The sequence below is a fragment of the Ptychodera flava genome, chromosome 20, assembly GCF_041260155.1.
Source record: "Ptychodera flava strain L36383 chromosome 20, AS_Pfla_20210202, whole genome shotgun sequence".
NCBI lineage: Eukaryota > Metazoa > Hemichordata > Enteropneusta > Ptychoderidae > Ptychodera > Ptychodera flava.
In genome coordinates, this window is record NC_091947.1 from 1,392,007 (window position 1) to 1,419,287 (window position 27,281).

The 27,281-nt window shown below is 37.8% G+C and overlaps 1 protein-coding gene across 3 annotated transcripts; it reads left to right on the top strand.

The window, feature by feature from the left end:
* Positions 1-2,598: 2,598 nt before the first annotated feature.
* On the top strand, positions 2,599-26,955 carry LOC139119724 (uncharacterized). Of its 3 annotated transcripts, none has more exons than XM_070683596.1 (8): positions 2,599-2,772; positions 4,821-4,988; positions 6,792-7,065; positions 11,286-11,462; positions 12,258-12,437; positions 17,984-18,169; positions 18,547-18,627; positions 21,191-26,955. In XM_070683596.1, the coding sequence occupies exons 2-8, from the start codon at positions 4,981-4,983 to the stop codon at positions 21,395-21,397; spliced, it is 1,113 nt and encodes a 370-aa protein (XP_070539697.1). In that variant the 5' UTR covers positions 2,599-2,772; positions 4,821-4,980; the 3' UTR covers positions 21,398-26,955. The 3 variants fall into 3 exon arrangements, with proteins under 3 accessions (XP_070539697.1, XP_070539695.1, XP_070539696.1); XM_070683594.1 differs by lacking the exon at positions 4,821-4,988 and adding an exon at positions 5,291-5,509; XM_070683595.1 differs by lacking the exon at positions 4,821-4,988.
* Positions 26,956-27,281: the final 326 nt, after the last annotated feature.

Genomic DNA, 27,281 nt, shown 5'->3' on the forward strand with positions numbered 1-27,281 from the left:
AAACATTCTGTAAATGAAACTTTGACCGCAGCATTACTACCACCGATATGGAACGCGTTCAATTTGGTCGTGATTACCTTGAATCCATCATTAATTGCGGGAATTAAAGTATCCCTGTTAACGTTGTACATTCCCCAGAGTGTCAATTTCTTATTCCGACAGCGAGTGTGAAAAGGAAACACAAATGCCTGATTTTGTCTTCAACTGACAGGGTCGATTTCCGGTCATTACACTTGTACAGCACTATTAACTCAAAGCCCCTCAAGTATGTAACCTTCCAGCGAGATTCAAACTTCACACCCATTTGTATAATGGTAATAGTTATGATTTTCATTTTATGTGCACACAAAAAGGATCATTTAGACCGATCTGTTTCGCAGAGGTGTCTTTAAACACGCCGATTTGTCATTCACAATACAGGATAGGCAATAAAGTTAGCTACCATACCTTTTATGGCCGGACAGAAGAAGAAGATCGCAACTGTCGATATTGATGACGTTGTTGTCTTTTGTCACTGTCTGAGGTATCTGTGTCTTCCCCCATGCCTTCCTTTTTTCAATCTTAACACGGTTTTCTGAAGAAAACAAAACAGAAATGTGTGTTTTCAAAGTAATGAACATAAAACCCTGTTTAACTTTCGTGTATTGTTTTCTCAATTACAAATCACATATAATAAAGCTCATTCTGTCTTCACTAGCATTCTTTTACTTATGACCATTTAAGTTACCCTGAAGAAAATAAAATAAAAATGTCTGCAGTATATTGTATCAAAGTATTTTGTGTAAAACCCTTTTTCACATTTTGTAATACATCCCCCAACTTTTTACTTTGAGACATATAATAGGAGCATCTACTGGCCCCAATATCTCATCTGGTACATGGTACTGATACACAGTCACTGGCAATCCATTGTCCTTCAACTGGTGAATTAATAGTTGACAGAAAATAGACTGGCTACTATCTATCAGTCAAAGTGACTCATCAAAGACGAGTAGTACGAAAGATGCTGTGTGCCTCAGTCAGCGAACTTGACAATCAAAGTGACTCATCAGAATAAACGCTCTTGTCCCATTGGTGTTCTTAGCTCTATTTGCTAATCCTGTTTGTTCAAATTTATGTAATATAAAGTCCAAAAATCTTTGCAAACACTTCACATGACACCATATTTTCAAACATTGGAGCTATTTTCCTGAGTTTCAAAGTGTAATAAAAGTTATATCGTGAACATTGCTATGACATTTATCATACTTCTTTTGGTGAACTTGAAAATTTTATTTTTGTGAACAAAAGTGCTCCTTTCTACATATCACCTCTTAAGACAGAATATAGCCATATTCGTAGTCTGTTTTGTATACTTTTCGGTCAATCCTGTTTGGATTTTTTTGCAATAATTCCATACAAACCTTTGTAACATTCCCTCCCCAAAACATTGATTGTACAATTTGTACAAAATCAAAATTTGTACAATAATCTGTTTTGTAAAAGTCAACCCCCTCCCCTAATTTCCACCGACAACCTCCCCGTAAAAAAAACTAATCTCCCTGAGACCGAGTGAGATATCGGAATATAGATCAAAGTTGAAAGTTGAAAAATAGGGAAATTTGATTGTTCGGCTTTATGAAAATAATAATCACCAGCCTATGACTGCTATTAAATGCATTACAAGGCCTCCGGCCCATATACAAGATAATTCTTAAAATAATATACATAAACTCATACATGATTCTACATATTGTTCTACAAAGGATTTCTTCTTTTGATAAATGCGTGATAGACAAATTTACATCGGCTAATTAACAGATCAGCGTGTGTAGATTATAAAAGACTGTAAAACTTTACATAGTTGCCGCTAGTCTGGAAATAGGGAGGGAGATACTCTTGTCTTAGCTCTCTATAAAAAGGACAGATTAAACGAAAATGACATTCATCTTCTATTTCTCCCAAATTACAGAAAATGCATACTCTATTTATTAAATCAACATTATGATGTCTGCCTTCTTCTATTGCTAATGGCGACGTAGAGCATCGGAATCGAGCAAAAACTTGAATACATTTTCTGTTAAAGTTTAAAGAGAGGTATCTCTCTGGTTCCAATAAACTCTTCAAACATGAATAATTGTGCAGTCTGGGTTTTAGGGTGATATTATGCTGCCACTGTTGCTTACAAACATCCGATACACGAGTAAAAAATTCTGACAAGAATAAATGTTTGTTACCTATTTCCTGAAATAACTCAGCCTTAGGCTGTATTGAATTTTGCAGCGCATAGTATTGTTAGGCTGTATTGAATTTCGCAGCGCATACTTTGTTCTTTTCTGCAAATACTATCAATAACAATAACAATAATAACAACAACAACAACAACAACAACAAATTTACAGAGTCCAAATATATATTTTTATTTTTCTCCATTTTTAAATATTTAATCATCATCATCATCAATATCATCGGAGATTGAGGACCCTATGAGAGAACTACCAACTCAAGAGTACAACTGGTCTGACACTGGTCCAGTCGCAAACCTGATTGAGCACAGCGCAGCCAGCGGCGGATATAGGTCAGATCATGATCGTGTCACGTGACACGGTGAGTATCAAAAATGGTCTACGGTCTGTGATGTGATCTGACAACTGTCACTCAACCGGTCGCGATTACAAGGCGGTTCGGCTCACCAGTTGTCAGCAAAGTGGTTCTCACCTCGACGCGAACGACGATGGAGTCTTTTTCGAGTTGTGCAAGCGTGCCAAACGGACTCGGTGTGAGAAAAAAAGGGTAAGGATTCACATAGTACCGAACCTTGGCTCCCAAATGATGAATGAAAACAATAACACAGCTGGGAACTGGCTCTTCGATACAACTATATGCTAAGAACCGTGTAGAATTTGTGGTTCATGCCTGTGATCGGGCTTTTATTTTGTGCACAGATGGATGTTTGGTGTTAGACAGCATACTGTTTACCGTGTACGGCATCCATGAACATTCGCCGTCGTCGCTGCAGTAATATGTTACTCTGGGTCCATGGCCATATGATAGTGTTTTCAGACCGGATTTTTGGCGGTTTTTACCTCTTACGACTTTCGTAAAAGTCAAAATCGGCCTGTAGAAAGAAAATACCGGAGATTACACCATAGCTATGGACCCACAGCTACAGTTATTTTAACTGCAAGAATTTAGCCCATGAGCCGTGCACCGGCTTGTTTTGTTCTATCTTGTTTGCTGTGTATAGTACTCCCTGGCCCATAGCTTTTTTAACGAGCTGGTGAAAGGTCGCCCTCACTCCGTGCACAGTCCCTGCACAGAGGGACATAACTAGTGATTAGCACATGACAGGAGCGTGCGTGTGGATGGTTAAAACATGAACAGTTACAGCGTGCATCATGCCTGCAGGAAATTAGCCCTGTAAACTAATACTCATATCTGCTGCATGCAACTGCAAGACTAGTACATGCATAATACATGGAGGTACATGTAACTCCATGATGTGACAGACAACAGATACATGAAAATTTACATGGACTGCAGAGTGGAAAAAGAATCAGAACATGTAACAGCAAACTGTATTCATCATAACTTGTTTTAATATAACGGCTTCAAACTATGCATTTCCATGCGTGTTTTTCCTTCAATAGCCAGGCTTCGGAGCCCAGCTTTGTGAACACTATGATCTCAGTGACATGGAATTAACAATATTTTAACTCGATCTGTCTGTTTTCCCAAATTATTTTCAAGACTTTTCGACCCTCTGGGCAAAGCTAAAGTCAGTATGTGGAACAGAGACCTACCATGGCACTGGCAGTCAAGATTGCAGGCACCATTTTGTAAGTGGTATGGCCACAAATTGATGATGTCAAAGATGTGTGTACTTATGGAAATGAGGTCAAAGGTTACGTTTTAAAAGGGGCGATAAATTATTTTGGGGATAAGAGTTAGGAATGGAAAATAAAAGGCCATGACACTCCATAATCCTCTGATAGGGTTTATCTTGATGTGATATATTGAAATTATAATGAAATCTTCAATATTGTATTTTTTGCGGCTAATTTTGCCATTTTTAGTCACGTTCTCCTGAAATGAGCTGTCAAAGATATCCACCTTCGTCATCAACACATGAGTCACAAAAAGTTATTCTCCACATAACACAACGGAGCTCTGTCAACTGTTAGGTTGCTTGTTTTTTCAAAACCCCTGGTCAGACAGCTTTAATATTTGGTATACAGGTCCCTAGGATGACTTTAGTGAGATAATTTCATACATTCAGGAAATACTTAATTTTGTATCCATGTCTATAGTAGCTTCAGGGACATTGGTCCTATGTTTTAGTTTTTTCCGGCTGCAAAAACGAAGACAGACAGCCAAGTGGTCAGCGCAAAGCTGCTGCTGATCAAACTCTGTAGTTATATTCATATTCTAACGCGACTGGAAGACGCTTTTTTAGAAATTCAAGCTATGGTGGTGAGGAATCAATGACCGTTGGTGATTTGAACTGACTGTCAATCAAACGCTTGTATAAACTCTGTTTGCAGGATTAGCAAAAGGTACCAAAAGGTTGAGATCGGTTTGTGTAATTAATGTTATAGAAATCAAACATCGTACTGGCCAAGTGTTTGACTGGGAGGAGAACTCCACTAATGCGAGAACCTGGGATTGAAAATTGCACCTTTAACAGATTTCACAAGAGTCAGACCAACATCTTAAGAAGATCAAGTTATGATAAGACGTTACATCTTCTGTTGTTTACATTTACAGGCATAGGTTTTTCTTCTCCATGAAATTTTTTTAATATCCACTCTGTACTCTCTCTCTCTCTTTTTAATACACAGGTCACCCAACACGGAGAAGAGTTGAACAAAAGTTGCTATTTTCTCTCTTGCTAGGAATCAGGAATTTACACAGCCATAGGATTTATATGATAACACATGTTCTTCACAGTGCCTGTGTACCAAGGATTGATTCCATTGGATACGGACTGTGTATCTGAATATGGTCAGGTACAGGTTTATGACTCGGTTGCTAAACCATCCAGGGAGCATTCAATGATGCATCATGGAATGAAAAATAGTTTAGAAAACACAAAAGACTTAAATTCAAATCTTTAAGAAGAATTAATTGTTGTTTTTACACAAATTATTATGTACTATATAAAGTTGTCTGTCATTTTATAAATCAACCACCACTGAACCATCTGTGTACCTTGAATGCTCCAAAAACCATAAGTTTTTCTAAGAAAGTCACAGGTGTAATTCTTCTTGCTTTGACCTTGTATTGTTCTTTGTCACAAAAATCATGGCAGAAAACGGGAAGATTGGTAGGAAGATCAAAGATTGCCTGTGATGCTTTACCGGTACAGATAAAAAGACACATTTCTTTAGATGACAGGACAAGTTGCTGAGTACAAGTCACAGTAACATCACTCAGTGTTGATGTTGAATTACATCCTTTTGGTACCCTGTAGCATTTCATCTTTCCTATTCCTTCCAAAACCACTTGATAAGGCTGCCGCTGTATCACAGTAAGTCAGGCTACCCACAATTCCCCTTGATTTGTGCACTTGGACATTATTTGCTAAAGGCTTCTTCAATTTTATCAGTTTCTGAACAATTTGAAACTAACGATTTAAGTTAAGGATTATTTGTTAAAACTATGTTCCAAAATTATCAATTATGTTTTAGATTCAAGAGTAAATTGAATGAGAAGTCGATGTTTTGAGGGGCTAAAAATTGTACACTGTCAAGGTAAAGTTATCAGCAACTAAGATGGTCTAATCATACTATCTGTCTGACATGCAAATTTCCTTTGTCACGAACATTAAAAAAATCAATACCCTTTCTTTTGCCAACACAGATGCTACTTATTCCCTTAGTTTCCTTGAAAATATTGTGTATGGCTGTCAAAAATCTATGTCAACAAAACAACAAAATTGCTATCTCCTCCGCGGAAAAGGGGTTATTGTTCTCATTATTCACAGTGAGAAATCGGAAAATTATGATTGTCAAAAGTATGTTGCCAAAATTTTGAAATATGGATCGAGCTGTTCTGTGTACAGAAGAAATTTGTTTCAGTTCAGTGAGAGATCTTCGTGTGTACGGATCATGGAGAATTGTGGGTAGCCTCACTTACTGTGTGTATGTTACTTTTCAGTTGACGTGATGAAAATGAAATTTATTTTAGGTAGTTCATGCCTCGAAAATGAAGATTTAAACATCTGCTCAAACTTTCCTCAAGTAAACTCTCCATTCTCTTTCAATATCAAGAATAAAGAAAGGGGGTCAGTGTTCTTTCTAAGATTTTCTGGTAGAGTGGTGGCTAATTTGCATAACAATTAATGTAGTTGTTCTGGTAATGAATTTCTGTTCTTTACCAAAATTAAAGAGTGGTGGCCACCACTAAATTGCTCTGGCCTTGGAAGAACACTAAGGGTCCAGAGAACAAATTACCCAATATTTACCAATATTTGAAATTCAAAATGGCTGCCATCCTTGTGTTATCTCTGTGGGGAAATCAAAATTCCCAATTTTCACAAAACTAAGCTAATGAACACTGTCTTTACCCCATAAGCTTCAAAATGAGACTCCATAAGTGGTATTATGTAAAGTAAAAGTTTGAGATTCCAAATGTCTGTTCCCGAGGCACATTCTACTTTAAAACAAGAAGGTACACGTAAGATTCATATATGGTGATTTGTAATTTATAGGTGTAATAAAGGAATTTAAAGGTTTAGTGGTTTCAGGGTATCATATGGATATGGCCATGCAGAAAGATTCTCATTATTTTGTCGGTAATTATTTCTATAGGTACACAGGTGTAAATGGATTGAAAGGCTGTGTGAGTCATGTGAACCAAGCTCATCTATCTAGAAAGTGGGTGCCAAATAGTCGGCTGAGGGGGAAGAATTCGCCATGCTTTGATGTTGTCACGTACAATATCCTCTCGGATTTCTTTATGGATCCAGACATTGGTCACAATCCCAACTATCCTAAAGAAGACTTGAGCAGATCAAAACGAGAGGGACAGCTGTTGATGGAACTGGAAAATAACAAGGACACTGATGTCATTTGTCTGCAAGAGGTACAATTGCAATTCATTCTAAATTTAAATATGTAATCTAAAGCCATTGTGTCATTATAGAGCAGATCCCTTACGTTAATAGCTGTTAAGCAATAATCAGTGTTCATTCTAGTATGTAAAATCAGGGGGCTACTGTGGGCCCCTACTTCGGTCCCAAGGGGCCATTTTAGAAAATCGGGGGCCATCATTAATACACATGTAAAACCCTTAAATATTTATGCAGAAAATACTATAGTCTATCAAATCAAGAAAAGAAGAATACAAGAGATCAGGCCTCCTGTAACCAACCAAGCCCCATTGTAAAGTTGTCCCCCATATATACGCAACAGGCCCAACCATAGCTCTGCATGGCAGGGCTGTGTGTTACCTGTGTTATACGGGAGGCCATATAACACCGGTAACACACAGCCCTGCCATGCAGAGCTAGTCCAACAATGGCGACAGCAAACTAACCGTTTGGTTTGATTTGTTCGCGTAACTTATGTGATGAATTATTGATATGTCGGACTTGAACAACTGTACAAATTGGTAAGGACTGTGATTTTGACTGTGGAGACAATCATGATCAAAGCTTTGAGCACCAGTAGGATTTTTCTGAGAGTGGCCCCGATTTGCATGCATGGACAATTCAATTTAATTTAAGGGACTGCCTAATCTTTTTCTAAAACAAGGGTTCATCAAATACATGTATACTCGTGTTAAAAATCCGAGTGACGACAGCCTTTCGCCATTAAGCAGCGGCTAGTGCTGTTGTTTACATTCATCTGCCATACCACATGGCTTCAATACACCCTTGCCCTTACATATACATCAGTCATCAGTCCTTTCTTACCAGCTTCTTATGCACCACCGTATATGCTCTACTGGGTATTGAATTACAAAGGTCGATGGGTAACTGAATCATTTACTTGTCACACATGACTGAGGTGATGACCTTCGGGGTGCCCATCTTCACTACGCCCATGTATGAACTACGTGAACTCTGCGTGATCGACCCATTTATATAATGTTGCACCCTTAGTGGCGCATCAAATGTTGAAATGAGTGCCATTTGAGATTTTATTGTGCGAATTGCGTAATGGCACGTCCTAGAATTAACTCTGAATAATGTACCCTTTCCCAGCCCATACTGGATGAAAGCAAACTTTGCATGATATAATGTACAAGGCAAAGCTACCAAGTACATTATGGAGTGCAAAATGTGCTTGAGTCCATTAGGCCAAAGTAATTAAATTCTTTGTTTTGCGTCCCCACCTGCTTAGGTTTTTAAGGTTTTCATGAAAAACACACACAGTGTATTGAATAGGAAATTTTAGGACATAACCGCTTAGCTTTTCTGAACTGAAATTTTGTTACAAATTTTCATTTGCTGCAATCAAATTACATTGTGTTAATTTTCTTGTGTGTGTTTTTCAGCCGCTCAGACGCGTACCTTTTCCCATTTAGAGTGGACGCAAATCAAAGAATTTAATTACTTTGGCCTTATCAGCTGGGTTGGGTATATTATTGCTATTATTTTATAATTTTGATGATGCCAGTGAATTTGTTTATGTGGAAAACATCTGGGACCACAATGCTGGATAATCAGATTCATTATCAGTAATAATCTGAGGGTACATGTATGACGTCGCAAATTCACCAGTGTTGATAAAGCTGTAAATGTAATTGCCAATAAATGCTTTTGAAATTGAAACTCCACATTGTGACGTTGACTCCTTTGTTAGTCCCCACGGACACCGTCCGGGGGGACTTATAGGTTTGCAGTGTTCTCCCCAGAGCTATTATAGAGTGGTGGCCGCCACTCTATAATTTTTGGTAAACAATAGAAACTCATTACCATAACAATTACATTTATTGTTATGCAAATTAGCCGCCACTCTATCAGAAAATCCTGGGGAGATCACTGGGTTTGGTCATGTCCGTGCGTGCGTGCGTCCGTCCGTTCACGCAGATATCTCAGAGACGCCTGGAGCGATTTGATTCAAACTTGGTACAAGTATTATCATCTATGCCATGCATGTTGATTTGTTTTACGATCCGATTCAAAATGACCGTCTGGCAGCCATTTTGTTTCCTGTATTTGATGTCGGTGCGTATATTCACGCAAATTTCTCAGTGATTCTAGGAGCGATTTCATTCAAACTTGGTACATAGATTACTCTATATGTTATACATATGCACATGGATTTTTGTTTTGATCTGGTCTAAAATGGCTGCGTGGCGGCCATTTGTTTCCTATATTTACGACTGTACGTTTGTTCACGTAAATTTCTCAGCGATGCCAGGAGCGATTGCATTGAAAGTTGGTACCTATATTAATCCTTATCACATATATATGCACGCTGATTTTTGTAATGATTCGATCATAAATGGCTGTGTGACGGCCGTTTTCTTTCCTGTATTTGATATCCATCCACAGGGTCCCCAGGTATGATCCACAGGGGTTCCAGGATGAAATTAATACTAATGCTGTGTCTATGCATAGGGGCTCATGAATGCAGATATCTGAGATACTCCTGTGCCAATTCTTTTTAAACTTGGTACAAGGATACTACACTATGGCATACATATGCAGGTTTATTTATATTGGTGTGGCATGCATAATTAGGTCTAATTTGCATAATTCAGATTAGAGCGCTGTTTCTGGTACAACTGTACCAAATTAGATGAAACTTTATGCAGATGGTTTTAGTCCCCACAGACACCATCCGGGGTGACTTATAGGTCATGTCGGTGCGTGCGTCCGTACGTGCATGCGTCCGTCCGTCCGTTCACACAGATATCTCAGAGATGCCTGGAGCAATTTCATTCAAACTTGTCACAAGGATTACTTCATATGTCATACAGATGTATGTCGATTTGTTTTGTGATATGATCCAATATGGCTGTCGTGTGGCCATTTTATCACGATTTTTTCATGTATAGAGCCATTACTCAGGCATGTTTCAACCGATTTTATTCAAAGTTGGTACAAGGACATTGACCAATGACATAGATATGCACACCAATTTGTTTTGTGATGCAATCCAATATGGCTGCCTTAAGGCCATTTTTTTTCAAATTTTTTTCATGTACAGAGCCATAACTCAGGCATATCTCAACCGATTTTATTCAAAGTTGGTACAAGGACATTGACTTATGTCATACATATGCACGTCAATTTGTTTTGTGATACGATTCAATATGGCTGCTAAGCGGCCATTTTATTACGATTTTTTTCATGTACAGAGCCATTACTCAGGCATGTTTCAACAGATTTTATTCAAAGTTGGTACAAGGACATTGACCTATGTCATACATATGCACATTGATTTGTTTTGTGATACGATCCAATAAGGCCGCCATGTGGCTATTTTATTACGATTTTTTCACGTCCTGAACTACAGCTCAGACATGTATCAAGCGAATTTATTCAAAAGTATTTTTATCACAGACCTAATGAAGAGGACTCTATCCTCTCTGAGGACCTGTAATCAAAGTACCCATTAACAAGTGGGGACTGTGTCATCAACCATGACTTGTTATCTGTAGAAACCTCAGGGCAGCAACAGAGATAACAGGCTGCAGCTTTAACTCTTTTTATCACAATACAAGGCATCATAAATACAATGCGTGTTGAGAAGCAGGCAAAGTTTAGGCCAATTCACACACTTAACATATTCACAGGTTTTATTCCTTTGCCCTGCCAAGTACACCGTAGGACCAGATGCATACATGTAGTTGTTTGCAGTCTGTCCAATTGGCAATTGTTTTAGGCATTGTCACATAGAATGGAATCACTCATTGGAAAGAAGCTTGGGCTTGCAAGAATATCAACTGGAATATACCACATGATGTATTTTCAATGCATTTTGACTGTCGTTATTTGTTTACGTACATGTAATCACTTTTCAATTCATATTCTGAAAGGCAACGATGCTCTGACAGCAAACTAACCACTTATACCATCATTTGTCATACTTACAGTCAAAAGCTTTGAATAAAACAGGCCATTTTCATGATCTTACTTGTCACCCCTAATTTTTGTACATAGGTCTACCATTCAATAAGAAGACCATGGGAATTTACCAAAGTCTGATAGTGAAAGGGGTGTTTGGTATTTTCATGTGTATGATCTGTAACTGCAGCGTACAAAATTGCCATGGATTGAATCCATTCATTTTCAGGGGTTTAAACTTTGGTGATTTCTTCTGTTTTAACATTTGTTTCATTTGTGTCAGGTTGATCCAGACTACTTTATTGATAAGATCGAACCACTGATGAAAAGTTATGGATTCTGTGGCTGTTACATGCCAGAGACATGTGGCATCATTGATGGACTTTCAACGTTTTACAAGACAGCCAACTTTGACCTTGTGACCCAGAAATCAACCACGTTTAATGAACTTCTTGAAAAGGTAAATACATATGGCATGACTGTATTTATGTTTCGTTAGCACCTAGCGAAAATTCCACTGATCTTTGGGTCAACTTTAAAACAAAAATCTTATCTATATTCACTTATGTAACTTTTTGATAGTGTTTGTCATGTGAGTATGGGTGTGTTTGCAAACTCATTCATTAACAACAAATATGTTATCTTTTGCGGTCTTTTGGGTCACTTTATCTGGTTTGCAATTGATTAATACAGTTATCCTATCACACTCGCTGATGGAAATATTCCCAGACTTCAATTGCCAGTCATATGAACCCAGCTTGTTGTTGCAATACAATGCCATGTTTTCATCGATTCTGAGAAATTTTTGTCTGCCTCAGATGTGTTGAAAATTTGGACTGAGTTCATACCTGGTGCTTGCTCAGTATTATTGAAATTACAGTGGCTAAGCAAAAATGACTGTCACAAAAGAATTACATTATCCTGCAAGGTGACTCCTGAAATTTTCAATCTCAATTATGCAAGAGAATGGCTCAAAGTCTCTTCTGGAAAAATTCAAACAAAAGTTGAAAACTTGCTGTTCTGAGACGTGTAATACTTCAAGACAGACTATTTTGCTTCCAAGCAGCATTGTTGCTACAGTTATCAAACAAGATCAGATAATTTAACACATGAACTGGGTTATGTCATTATTGAAAATAATTTTGTGAAAATATAGATCAGATCATGATAAGGTCTGTATCAGGGACATAAATGTTAAGGCTATACAATATGTCACCTACTCAATACTTCTTGGTTCCTTTTTGTTTTTCAACAGGCAATCGGCCGACATCCGTCAGTGGGTAGTCTGTGTAGTGCCGTCACTCAGCATATTCAGTCGCAAGCAGTGGTGATGTACACCAAACTGAGATGTAAAAGGACTGGCAAAGTTGTTACTGTGGCTAACATCCATGGATGGTACGGCAACTATCGGAAAATGGATGTCACTGTCATGCAGGTAAAATAAAAGGGAAAGATACTCCGCCACGCATAAATGTTTATCCAGTCTATTGACATAAAAGGTCATGCTAATCATGTTACACAGATATGTCAGAAGTGCTCCGCAGCTTTCGAAAAGATCTTTATTGCATTGTCCCAGTGTGAAAATCATAGAAAATTTTCAAAAAATCAACTTACAGTGCAGCCCGAATGCAATCGCCCTACACTGAGAGCGCTGATCATGCAGTGATCTTGTGACAATTTTCAAAATGGCAGCTTACATACGCGGAAGAGCAAGCTTATGAAAAATACGAGCAATAATGTCTGTTTCAAAGGACCTTGTCATGATGTGACAACATTTTTGATGAAAGTAGGTCCCATGTGTATATTGTGTCGGATTAACATGTCTGTATCATAGTGGGATCGAGCTGTAGACAATATTCGCGTGATCAACCTTGCATTAAAAACTGACAAATTGTGACATTTTTCATGTTCGCCATTTCCTTATTTTAAGCATTTGTAACTGTCATTTTTACATTTAGATTTTTGGCATCTACATCCACTTGTCCAAAACTCGACATTTTTCTTCACTTTGTCCAAATTTTCATCTGAATCCCAGATGACAATTATTTTATATTTGATAAGTTTCCAACCAAAATCCGTTATTGCAGGTACATATAAAATGACATCATCTTTTTGGATGGTAGAAATCCAACCTCACTGTCAATTCAATCCCATATTTTGTTTCTGATATCATCAAGACATGTGTGATGTACCTCAAGTGTTGTAGTCGTTTCACTGATGAGCGACATGAAATGTTCATGTGGCCCTTTATATCTTGAAAATGCTGATGAATGTTTGCAATGGTACACACATCCTATCAACCGATAAAAGTCTAAGAGACCAAATTCTTTAGATGATGTGTCTGTGTCATTTAACATTCCAGCTATAAGTATGCACTCATTTTCAGTACCAGTTATAAATGAGGCTTCCTTGAAAAACGTATCTAAAATGGCTTTTTTTCCCACAGCCTCGAAAGAACAAAATGTAGTCACAACCACTACCGTAACATATAAATAGAGTTTGAAACACTTCAGCAAGCTTATTGGAAGCTACATGTATGTAGGTCAATGACAGATCATATTTCATACACTCAATCAGTGATGACATAGAAAGATAGACATTATCAAATGGTACTGCACGTAGCTGTATTAAAACATTTTTTTCATATGCCTCAAGTAAAGGTAGACCAATGTGGTAAACATCAGTGTCTGGGGAATAGATTAGAATGTTTTGATAGCCAGATTTCAGAGCATTGAACCAAACTCTTGAGTCACTCTTCTTCGTGATTGGAATTGTACATGGGACTGATTGATACACCATTTTAAACAGTTACCTGTTTTGCTGTGTCACTTTGCTCACCATCAAAGCCACCTGTAGTAACAAGCTTGTTGTCACCTGACAGATATGCCTTGGAATATGTCAACGTGGTTTCACATAGAAGATTGACAAGGAGTTGTTTATGTTGTCAAACTCCTAAAAATTAGTTCCAGTTTGATGATAGGGGCTGATGTACAGTTAGGGTAGCAAACATCACTGTCTCTTCTTTCCTTGTGTCACGCTTTGGTCTTTCAATGTCCTTTGGACTTACGCCATGTCTGTGAGGATGATCAAACACAATATGCACCTCGCTAGCATTGAGTTTACAAAAGTATGGCTTCACCCATATTCTGCATAGAAAGGCCACATAATTATGAAATGTTTGATGGAATGCGAAAGGAGTAGCATTGGTCAGAAACGTACTCTAACGCCACACATTTGGGGGTAAAATTTTGGGGCAATTCAGAATGAAAGGCAGATGGGTATCTGCCTTTCAGTATTTTACCCTCACTTGCCTTTGTCCCTTTTCAGGTAGTCCATCAACTGCAGCAATTGCCCTAGGAAGCTGTATAAACTGGCTTAAATCATCGATGGGAATGCCTGTAGCCTTATATGCACGTATGCACATCAGTTTATTTCACGACATGTTGTAGTATCATGTCAATCATTGAATTTTCGTAATTAGGCTGATATGTCAAGAAAAACTGCTTCAAATTTCATGAAACTAGGTACAGATGTTAAGGTCACATTGCTTAAACAGCGAATGAAGACATCAGTGTCATGGTAATTAATTTGTAATTGCATATGTATAATGAACTTTCCTAATTAGAGAATATGTCCACAAATACTGCATTAAGTTTGATGAAACTTGGCACAGATGTTGATCTCAATGACACTTAGCAGTGTCGTTTAAATTAATTGCTAATTTGCATTTACATGATGAATTTTTGTTTTTAGGGTGAATGTCCAGAAGCACTGCATCAAACTTTATGAAATATGGTACCAGTGATAATCTGTCAGTGTTAATTATGATAGGATGCAAAAATTTTTGGCAACATCCTGTTGATTAATTACTAATTGACTCATTTAATGACCTTTTGTAATTAGGATGGCGGCCTACATTGGTTTTATGTTTTCACCACCATAGAACTTGATCATTCTCGGCCATTAAGCCCCATCTGTATCACAGTATTTTTAATCACAGACCTAATTAATGAAGAGGACTGGATCCTCTCCGAGGACTTGTAATTAATTAAAGTACCCATTAACAAGTGGGGACTGTGTCATCAACGATGACTTGTTTATCTTGTATTTCCTATATTTGGCTGAAATTGGCAGTGAGCAAATTGAACATGCTACAGGAACATTGCCTTTCACAAAATTATTAACTTCACAGTAATGCTGGTGACACAAAGGCATATTTTTTGGCAGACCTTCAAAGTTTGCTGCTATTTTAAGATGTGTGAATAATTGTTCATATGTTGTAACAGTAGAACCTTCACGGTTTGCCGTAGCTGTACATAGATTGTATTTACACTGAGTACACTGAAAAATACTTGGTTTTGATTGCTTTGGTTGACTTTGATCAACAGGTGATTTGAACTTTCTCAGCATTTTCTGTCACAACTGCTGCATATGCAATCATTTTTGGATATCAACTCATTCTTTATTGTTTTTAAAATTTTACATTATGTGATGAATGAGGTTGTCATTTTCTTTTGGACACAAATGATAATTCCTAGTCTTGGAGTCACTGCCACAGACAACACATGGCACACACAATTTATCTAGATGTAATGAATCACATGATTTTTTCACTCCATCACACCCAGCCACATTCAGAGAGAGACTACAGTGAATATTGTGATCAAGTACTGATCTTTGCATAATGGGTTTGCTATTAGCAATTAATTTATATGCAGTACATAGAATTCCAGCTTTCTCGAGTATATTAATATTTGATGATGGCATCAGTGGTGAAGGTGATTCATAAATGAGAACAGACTGGTCAGGCAAAGTTACATGAAATGAGTACTTGTGTTGAATACATGCTTCATAGGCAAGTAAAACTGATGCTGTGTACATCATCAACGCATAACCACACACAAAATCAAATTCATTACACTGTGTACTTGTAGGTGGCATGTCTTCATAGACACACTGTACTTTACATTTGAAAAACCTGGACACAAGGCCTAACATGATGGGACTGCAGTTATTTCCATGAAAAGTCAGTCTTTTGCCACCGATGGTTTTGTGCAGTTAATGGAGATACTGTCTGCTTTAGATGGACATTTGGAAACGCCTAGTAAACCTACCAGCTTGGCTGGCAACAGAAGTGACGAGACTTACTATTAACCCCATACTGCAACTATGCAGTGAAACCCAATGTGAAAATATACACCACTACAGACTCTAGTCCAGTAGTAAAATATCAACCGGAATGATAGGCACTCCACAGAGAGAAAAATATTAATTCGCCAACAAAGAGTAGAAAGTCAGAGCCAAAGACTATGTAGCTAAAAACTGTGGTCAGTTTCTAGCTCAATGCAAAGACAAACCACAGACAGATCGTTTACTATCGATGACCTATGTGAGAACTCGTGAACAGCCGGCAAATTCATTCACCTGTGACTTGGTCACTGCATGATTGTACAAAAATAGCATCAATGGTCACTGTATAAACACCGTAAAGCAAGAAGTGAAAAAAACCAAGACTTTTCTTAGAGAGAATAGACCAGAGCAAGAGGAACTCAACAGACAGGAAAATAATATGAACAACCAAGAATGTCAGAGCCAAAGACCTTATAACCGTAGAAATGTCAGTGCCAAAAACCTTATAAACGTAGGCAGAACGTCCACACACAGTCCCGGTCCACACAATCAACTACCAAAAAACCTCAAACACACAGTTTGCCTCTGTGCCAGGTCATTCACTCAACGTCACTTCACATACCTCAGCCGCAAAGAACGGAGAAGTTTTTTGTATAACCGAAATAAAAGACCAGATACAAAAATCAACTCTAGAGCTAGTCTTGTTCACTAAAATGAAGCAAAAAGTGGAGCAAATTTCGGGACAAAGCAAACTTGGATTGCGGAGTGCCACACCTACAATAGTTGCTCGCATACGTTTGCTGCCTAACTGAAATAACATCATCGGACTGATATTTAAGGAGCTTGTTCGCAAAGAACTCTTGGGGTCGCATCACGACTTTTTTAAATTTTATTACAAAATATATCAATTTCACGGAAAATAATGTATTTTATTTAAAATTGCTGCAGTGTGTAAAAACCCGAAGTACAGCATGTTTATCTTTTTGTTGTTTTGGGGTCAGTCTGTAATCTGCTCAGTTTTGCACTAAAAATTGTTTTTTTCATGGTAACAACAGTGTACATATGAAGTTAAGGTCCAAGTTTGACTATTTTATCTGTGTAAGGCATTCTACTGCCATCGATTATTTTTGTAAACTAGCAATTATAAAAAAGCCGGAATTTTGCATGCCATTTCCGGGTTTGATAACGACTGAATGTTGATGGCGTAACAAGGAATAGAAAAAACAGTGATTAATGGTCATATGGCTGACCTACGTCCAGGCTGGTGATCAATTGCCTTTTTGTATCTCAGTTATTTTTTTCAAATTCAAGGAGTGGTCTCATTTTGCCGTTCAATACAGAAATCTAATATTAGAGCTGTTCAGCAGCCATTTCAAGGAAAGTGTTAAAGGTGTCCTTCTCAGTCCTTGGCTCACACACATTATTAGATGTGTGAAGTGTGTGTGAACTCTGTGTAAATCTTTTGTTCTCCACTGAAAATTTTATCAACTGCAATTATTTCCTGTAAGTGTAGGATGAATCTGATAAAAGGAGGGCCTATAAACACAGGATAAACTCACAAATGTGATGTTGTGTAATTATTGGATTTTTCTTTGTAAGCCCTATTAAGTCATTATGAACCCTGTTCATCTGATCTTGTGTGAAATTTTACATTCTGAACATTTCAGAAATGTGTTTCATCACTATTGTACAACCAGACAAAGGTTCTGTTTTGAGCCACAATGTATGCTGGGTATTGAGAAACCTAGCATACCTAGCATTGAGGTATTGAAAAACTGCAATGCATAGGGAAAGTTTGTATCGCTTTTCACTGCACAGTTCTAATATTGTGTTCTCTGATTCCTTGGACAGATTTCAACTGCCATCAGGGAGCTGGTAGAGTACGCAGGCAGTGATAGCCAATCTTACATTCTATGTGGCGACTTCAACCAGGAACCTAAGATGCCTGGATACAAAGTCACTCAGAACGGTCAGTTGGATCCCTGTGAGAAAGAAGAGCTTCGAAAATATCCCAAAGTATCTGTCAATGTAAACCAGGTGAGTTTGAGTGGAGAGAATTGAAGGAGAAGCCATAACAAAGTATCTTGAGTAGCTGACTAAATGCTGATTGATTCGGCCATGTCAAGAATTCATGGTAGGTTTTTGACACAGTGAATTTGTGAATATAAATACAAGACCTGAACATGTTGGGTGAAGGGTCAATATTGCCTGCTTTTGTGTTTTGAGATAGCTGTCATGTTCATGAACTTGAACCCTGCTTAATAAGCAGTTGACCAGTGAAGCAGATTAAGGTATAACTATGCAATGATTTGTAAAGAAAGCGGACTAGTCTGAAGTGTAGTTAGGGTGGAAGGGGTTGTCTTATGGCAAGGCAATGTTCAAAATGGAAATCCTGTTTATTTGTTTACCTCCAGGATATCAATCTCATTGATGTTGTTCCAAAATGTTTTGAACATTCTGCTGCAAGTATTCGGAGCAGTTACAAAGAAATAATGGTATGTATATCATCACAGTGTAACAAGCTACTTATTCATTGTCTATTCATATTATATGGATAGACAATCAATAAATAGCTTGGTACAATGACATCACTGTTTGCTAATTTGCATAGTTACACTGTTTCCTTATCTGAGACATGGAGCTAGAAACGGAAGGAGTCACATCTCCTTTGTGACGCACTGTTATGATACATACCGCCGTTTGCTTTTACGGTTTGTTATACGCGTCAGTTTCCAGCTTTGCGAAATCCAATCAACATAAATTAAACTTAATAAGCCAACCTTTAGCGGCATTTGGCATTTTCCAACCTGTTCTTTGCAACATCTAGGTATTGCCACAGCGTTGTTTACAAGCCTGTGAAAGTGTGCCTTGGCAGCTAGCAGCTATAAAAAGCGTCTACATTACTCTAAATTTCAAACATGACTTTGTTCTCTGAAGATGGACAAAACTAAATTGAAGAAAGTCTTCTTGAAGATAAGAAATTTTGCGTGTGCAAAGACAAGGAAAGAGAAGAAATGACATTAAGTGTAATCTATGAGACAGATAGGATTTGAACCAGGATAGCGCACAATCAGTGATTCCAAAAGAGTGTTCAAGTCGATGAAGGAGAATTTCAAGATCTAAAGTGTCAAACGCAGCAGAGAGGTCTAACAAAGTCAAAATGCTAATTTCACCCCTGTCTAGTGCAGTGAGGAGATCGTTAACAATTCTAAGGAGGGCTGTTTCTGTGCTATGATGTGGTCTATAGGCTGACTGAAGTGGATTCAACAATTTGTTTGAAATAAGATGGTCATTTAACTGCATGAGAATAATTCGTTCTATGATTTTCGAAAGGAAGTGCAAATTTGAGACGGGTCGATAGTTCTTTAAATCATCTGGGTCAAGAGATGGTTTCTTAAACAAGGGGTTTGCAAGAGCAGTTTTATAGACGTCTGGGAAAATACCTGAAGTGAGAGAATTTTAATGACTTTGGTGATAGTGGGTAATGAGATGTCTAAATATTCAACTAAGAGACTGGTAGGCATAACCATCGAGGTCACAACTTTTGGCAGGAGACCTTAGTATGATGCGTTTCACTACGTCATCAGAAACTTGTTTGAAATGACCGAGGTTTTCTCCGTGAAAGCAAGGTTCAGTACACATGGGAGGGGAGAATCAGTACGATCAAGGTTTGCTGTGATCGTTTTAATTTTGCCATCAAAGTATTCATCAGAAAGTTTAAATACTGAAGTTTTTTGGAATACTACAGTGAATGGGGGCACAATGTGGCAAGCAATGGAAAGTGAAAGTTGAAGATATGATGAATTGGAGCCTAGGAAAAGACAAGAAGAGTTATAACTTACCTAATACTCAACGGACGCGTACACATCCGGTATCAATCTGACCGTATCGTCAAGCTCTATCAAAAGCAAGCTTCTGTGCATGTATATTGACCTCTATATACTCAAGTGAGCAAGCAAATCTTACTTGCATCAAAGGTTAGAGTCGACACCCATCTCCGTATGCTGAAACCACTCATGGTATGTAACGGTGTAAAAGGACATTAGAACAAAAACGATAACAAGATTAACACGTCCTTATTACAAAGGAAGTTAAGCTTGTTAACAGCGCTGTTACCGTTTCTAGCTCCATGCCTGAGACAAAGAGATTTTCAAGGTACCATGAAACTCTGCTAAAACTTCAGGAAGGCTAAAAGATCTATTGTGCTAAACTCCCATCATATGATAACAGAAACAAAACTACCCAATAGTTTGGATGTATATGCTGATTCGCAGTTTTGTTGCAAGGAATGTGTACAATAAACCCACACTTATGTACTCACGGTCCCTCCTCTTTTGTGGAGGGACCGTGATGTACTAAATAACACTTTAACACATAGATTCTTCTTCAAATTTTAAGTGATACTATGCCACGATCTAACACAGATTTATTTCAGCAGAAATGTCTGTAATGATCTCTTTGCATTGATCCAAAATTAAGCAGGAGAAGTGAGTAAGAAATCTGCTTACAGGGGAAGTTCACCAAGGCTAATTTTTACACATGTGGTAGCTTTCCGATCATTTATTCTGGAAAAGCAGTTTTTGCCACTTATAACTTGCGTGATTTTTTACAAAAAGGGATATATAGAATTGTTCACTCACTCACGTTCATGCAAGGCTATGCAAATTTGCATAGCTTAAACAGTAGTTATGCAAATACACACAGCCTGGTGTTGAACGTGAATGAAAATGCCATACCCATCAGAAGATGGTCCCTGCCATAATACGTGATGAAAGCGCCAAGCTTGGTGCTTTTTTCCCATGATTCAAAATACAGTGAGTTGATGAAGTCCTAAAATGCAACTTCCACCACTATTTTTGCCGTTTTTGTAGAAAAAATGTGCGAGTTATTAGTGGCGAAAAATGGCTTTTCCGGAATAAGTGACCCAAAAGCTAACACATACGTAAAATCAGCCTCGATGACCTTCCCCTTTAACTCTTCCATGAATGTATATCAACCATGCTGGCATTTGTTATCAAATATGCCGTACAGTGATAAAGTATGCGATGATTCTTCCAGGGGAAAGAACCAGACATCACCTGTTGCCCTGACAACGCTGATGATCAAGCCACGCTTGATTATATCTGGTATGATTCAAACTCCATGGATTGTCATGAAGTGTTGGACGTCGTCTCCACTGATGTGCTCAAATCTCTCAAGTGGTGTCCAAATCCAGTTTTCCCTTCAGATCATCTGCTGATGAGAGCCAAGTTCAGCTTCCGGTAGCCTGTTCATCCCTGATTTGCTGTCAACAGGTCCACAATCACCATTAATAACAATGGGTTTGGGCCAAACCATGGCCGCTGTGAAAGGGTTAAAGCAGTCAAGATTACCACAATACAAGTTGACAATCTTTTATTCTCAGGGTATAAATACACTTCAGAAAGTGGAATATCTTTTTGAGCATGAAATACACAAGTGTACATACATTTGGGGTTCATGATTTCGGATGTTTAGAAAGACTATATCACTTGTCATCAAACAGATCTAATGATGTCAAAATTGCTGTCACCTGTAAAGCCCCTCTTGCTGTAGCTCTTGAATTTTGTTGACCTGAAAAAGGCTTTCTGTTTTCTCTGGTTTTCTTTAAATTCTACAAATTTAAAGGATATAGTCTTTTACTACTGAAAAATTGGACAAGTAAATTTAAATTTTAACTGTTATTTTGATTTCCTGCCATTTTTAAAAATTGGTAATATTACAAAGAAAACAAAACATATGATGTCCCAGTGGAAAACATTCAGCACTATGCATTATATATATATATATATATATATATATATATGCTCAACGTACAGTGTTTTTGCTTTATTTGAATAAGGGCACCATTTTATGTTTGGGCAAATGTTTATTATTTATCTTGCTCAAAATTGCATATGTAGTCCCAGTGGACAGTTTATTATACTTGTATAAACACCCCTCAATGAGTACATTCCCACGAACTTGTTTTAGTTTGGAAGTAAAATCACAAAAATAATGCTTAAAAATAGAGCCATTTGGCCTTTAATTTCTACTCAGGTATGGATAACTGGACTCTTTAAGGGCTGGTCAAAAATGGAGAGTGAAACTTTCCAGCTTTTTAAAAAATGCTCTCTTGACTTGAAAATAAAAAATTCTTGTCATGAAGTGTTAGACATCCTCTCTACTGATGTGCTCAAATCTCTGAAGTAGTGTCCAAATCCAGTTTTCCCTTCGTGATCACCTGCTGATGAGAGCCACTGTCAAAACAGTGGGTATTTATCTTCTGCCTCGCTAAGGTGAAAAAATATATATAACCTTTCTGAAGAAAGCAATGTGTATCTTCAATTTTATTTCACTCAGTATTTATCCTTTAGCACATCATACCTGTATAATTTAGATCAGTGGGATGTAAAACCTGATCAGCTAGTAAGTGTCTTGTGGACCACTGTAACAACTTACAAAACTGGCAATACAATGTTATATCTGGAAACAAGTTATCATAGTTTCTCCAATGCTGACCATGTAGCACCAGTAATCTTTTTTCACCCATGGTGTCTTGACTGTGGTTCAGTGGTATGCCCTGTCTAGTTTCACCCATGGTGTCATGACTGTGGTTCAGTGGTATGTCCTGTCTAGTTTCACCCATGGTGTTGTGACTGTGGTTCAGTGGTAGTTTCCCCCACATTCAGACAACGAATGATGGCTTTCCTCATAAGAAGTAGTACCGGTATTTCAAAGTTTATTGGTGTTACTTAAAGATCCCAGTGACTTTCAATTTTCTTTGCTTAAAAACAGGTGATATTTAGTTCCAAAATTTCAGTTTAATTTAAATGTTATGCTAATACAGTCCTTTAAAATTTCAGATATTTTCATGGAAAAAAATAAAAGATGCCTCATCATCAAAGACAGAGCAACTATTTTCACTGGATTACTAAATTTTCACAGAATGTTACAACTTGCCAGGTAAAGAAATGTTTAGTCACTAAGCTTGACAATGAGTATACACCATCAGGTGATCAAGTATGGGTCTTCTAATCCTGATTTTCTAGGTGATAAGGTCAGATCACACCATTCTAGGTAACAGTGTTGAGGCTTAGTTTGATGGTTTTAGGGTACAAAGTTAGGGATCTGACCTCACCATTGTAGACAGAGTCAAGTTTGATGGTTTTAGGGTACAAAGTTAGGGGGTCTAAGCACACCATTCTAGGTAACAGTGTTGAGGCTTAGTTTGATGGTTTTAGGGTACAAAGTTAGGGATCTGACCTCACCATTGTAGACAGAGTCAAATTTGATGGTCTTAGGGTACAAAGTTAGGGGGTCTGAGCACACCATTCTAGGTAACAGTGTTGAGGCTTAGTTTGATGGTTTTAGGGTACAAAGTTAGGGATCTGACCTCACCATTGTAGACAGAGTCAAGTTTGATGGTTTTAGGGTACAAAGTTAGGGGGTCTGAGCACACCATTCTAGGTAACAGTGTTGAGGCTTAGTTTGATGGTTTTAGGGTACAAAGTTAGGGATCTGACCTCACCATTGTAGACAGAGTCAAATTTGATGGTCTTAGGGTACAAAGTTAGGGGGTCTGAGCACACCATTCTAGGTAACAGTGTTGAGGCTTAGTTTGATGGTTTTAGGGTACAAAGTTAGGGATCTGACCTCACCATTGTAGACAGAGTCAAATTTGATGGTCTTAGGGTACAAAGTTAGGGGGTCTGAGCACACCATTCTAGGTAACAGTGTTGAGGCTTAGTTTGATGGTTTTAGGGCACAAAGTTAGGATCTGACCTCACCATTGTAGACAGAGTCAAATTTGATAGTTTTAGGGTACAAAGTTAGGGGGTCTGAGCACACCATTCTAGGTAACAGTGTTGAGGCTTTATAGTTTGATGGTTTTAGGGTACAAAGTTAGGGATCTGACCTCACCATTGTAGACAGAGTCAAGTTTGATAGTTTTAGGGTACAAAGTTAGGGGGTCTGAGCACACCATTCTAGGTAACAGTGTTGAGGCTTTATAGTTTGATGGTTTCAGGGTACAAAGTTAGGGATCTGACCTCACCATTGTAGACAGAGTCAAGTTTGATAGTTTTAGGGTACAAAGTTAGGGGGTCTGAGCACACCATTCTAGGTAACAGTGTTGAGGCTTAGTTTGATGGTTTTAGGGTACAAAGTTAGGGATCTGACCTCACCATTGTAGACAGAGTCAAGTTTGATATTTTAGGGTACAAAGTTAGGGGGTCTGAGCACACCATCTTAGGTAACAGTGTTGAGGCTTAGTTTGATGGTTTTAGGGTACAAAGTTAGGGATCTGACCTCACCATTGTAGACAGAGTCAAGTTTGATGGTCTTAGGGTACAAAGTTAGGGGGTCTGAGCACACCATTCTAGGTAATGGTGTTGAGGCTTAGTTTGATGGTTTTAGGGTACAAAGTTAGGGATATGACCTCACCATTGTAAACAGAGTCAAATTTGATGGTCTTAGGGTACAAAGTTAGGAGGTCTGACCACACCATTCTAGACACAGTCAAACTACAAAGGGGGTCTGACCACACCATTCTAGGCAACAGGATGGAGGCATAGTTTAATGGTTTTAGGGTACAAAGTTAGGGGGTCTGACCACACCATTCTAGGTAACAGTGTTGAGGCATAGTTTGATGGCGTTAGAGTACAGAGTAAAGGATCTGACCACACCATTGTAGACGATAGAGTCAAGGCAAAGTTTGATCATGTGAGGGTTCAAAGTTAGGTATTCTCAAAGTGACTCTGTGGAGTACAAGTCTGCAGGGAGAATGACAGGGTAGTGGTGTAACTGTTTACTGTCTTTCATGTTTAAAAATTATGTTTGACTCTGCACTTTATGTTTACCAGGGTTATATGGTTATCTGAAGTATTTAACCAACGTCAGATAGTCACGCCAATCCATCTTATCATTTTAAAAGTAGGAAGGGTAAGCTGTTCACCCCCATGGTGTCTTGGATATGGTTTGGCCTCTGGAAAGGATTTAAGGAGGGTTACACTAAATGGCAGCTATTTGAAGGTATGAACTTTGCAGCTTCAAATTATGTTGTAGAGGGATGAATTGGAGTCTGACCAAGCTCTATAGGGTACATGCAATATTCCTTCTGGAAGGCAAAAAAAATATAAATATTCATGACCCTGCAAAATATTGAGAAAGGTGTGATGACAGGGTTGTTCCTTATCCCATAAGAATCCACACAGAGGTATATAAAACCAAGGCAAAACAAATATTTTAGGATTGTGTTAGTGAGGGGGATGGGGGGGGGGGGTGCTAGAATGTACACGCTGGGACAAGCAGACTGTCATTTACCATAGTTTCACATTCTAGCTTCCTCTGTCACCACCATCCTCCCAAACCACAATTCTGAAATAACTGTAATCAAAGTAATTTCGCACAAGACAAACAAGAATTTACAAATTTACAGCCTGCTTCAAGGAGAATATAACTGCATTGTGTTTTATTTCTTGAACTTGATTTTCTGTATTCATGAAACTTGTCTTACACTGTTGATTGTTTGCATATTTCTAATGTATTTTACTTTTCCTTTGATATTCATGAAATATTCTGACTCATATTGAGTAAAAGTTATCTTATTCTAAAAATTTCTATGATATTTAAAAAAATTGTAAAAATATTAAAAATTGCAAATTGTACAAATCAATATTGAAAGTTCTCTTTAGAAATTTATTGTATGCTGTGAATTTAGACTTCAATGTATCGTCACTGATTGCAAATTTTAGACGTCAGTTTGTACATGTGAGTAATACTTAAAGTGTTCCATGTTTTGTACTTTTGTACTACAGGTTGGGTTGACAAGTGACTTGTACAAAATCAAACAAAACCTTGGCCTGATCAACAGGCTTTGTAGAGAAAGTTTTCATGAAATGAAATCAAGGTGTGTACGGAGTTTGTTTCCATAGCAATAGATGGTTTTGTATCAACATTTCTCAAGGTTTATGTGTACGCATTGCACTATAGATTTCAAAAGCGTGAGTGCAAGTTTGACATCAGTACAGATCATTATATTATAAAGGGACATAAACTGTAACTTGTGGCAAGTTTTCAGTTTCTACTTCTATATATCAACTACAATGTCTGACCCTAATCCGTTTGTCATGCTGAAATTTCGAGTATTCTTTTTGTCAACACAGCTTGTATGTGTGTAGTGATCATTGTTTATTGTTTACAATTGAATTCTAGTCTGGACTTGAATAACAATGTAGACTATACTCATGTAGGTTGTGTTGATATGCTAGGGATTGAATGCAGAAAGTGTCGGGAAACCGAAAAACAAAAGTTCTGAAAAAATAGCCAAAAGATACAGCTTATAGAGCTTTAAAATATCAGCATTTTGAAATTGGTATGACCTAATGTAAGAATTTTTTTTCCATGATGTACATCAGTACTTAATATTAACTGTTGCGATTTGTAGATCTCATTTTGGGTACTTGCAATAGGCTTTAAAGTGAGGGGGTGGTCAGAACTGTGCTTAAAGTTGTATAAGACCCATTGAACCAAAGTAAACTCTGATAAGAAATTAAAGTTAAGGGGTCATCGGAACTGCAGGTGTACGACTTTCTTATTTACAAACAATGTATTTCATTCACTTTATGTCAACATAGCTGCAACATTTAAATTTTATGATGTACATTATGACACCCATGTTTCACTTTCTATCAATTTTCAACGTACATAGGATACAAGTTGCTAATTTGTATCCAACGGTTAATCAATCCCCTTTCTCCCAAGTTGTATTTATTTCTATGCCAGGTAGAAAGAGCATTAAATTTGTTGTTCAGTACAATAAGAGACTCATCTTTTTTTTTCATTCCCTGGAAATGTAAAAACGAAACGTACAGCTGCATTTTGGTCAAAAATCATTTTCTAAAAATTAACTATTCTGATTGCATTGAAACTCGGTATGCATGTACCTAGAGGCATACTTAGCTGAGTGTCTTCAAATTGTGGTGAAATTTTGGTTTGTAGTTTTGGGGCAATTTTCCCCATTTTTGGTCAAAAAATCATTTTCTCTGAAAGCGCTCGTCCAGTTGCTTTGAAACTTGGTATACATGTTCCCAGAGGTAAACTTAGTTAAGTATACTCACTCTGGCCAGTCACATGACATCAAAAGAAATGT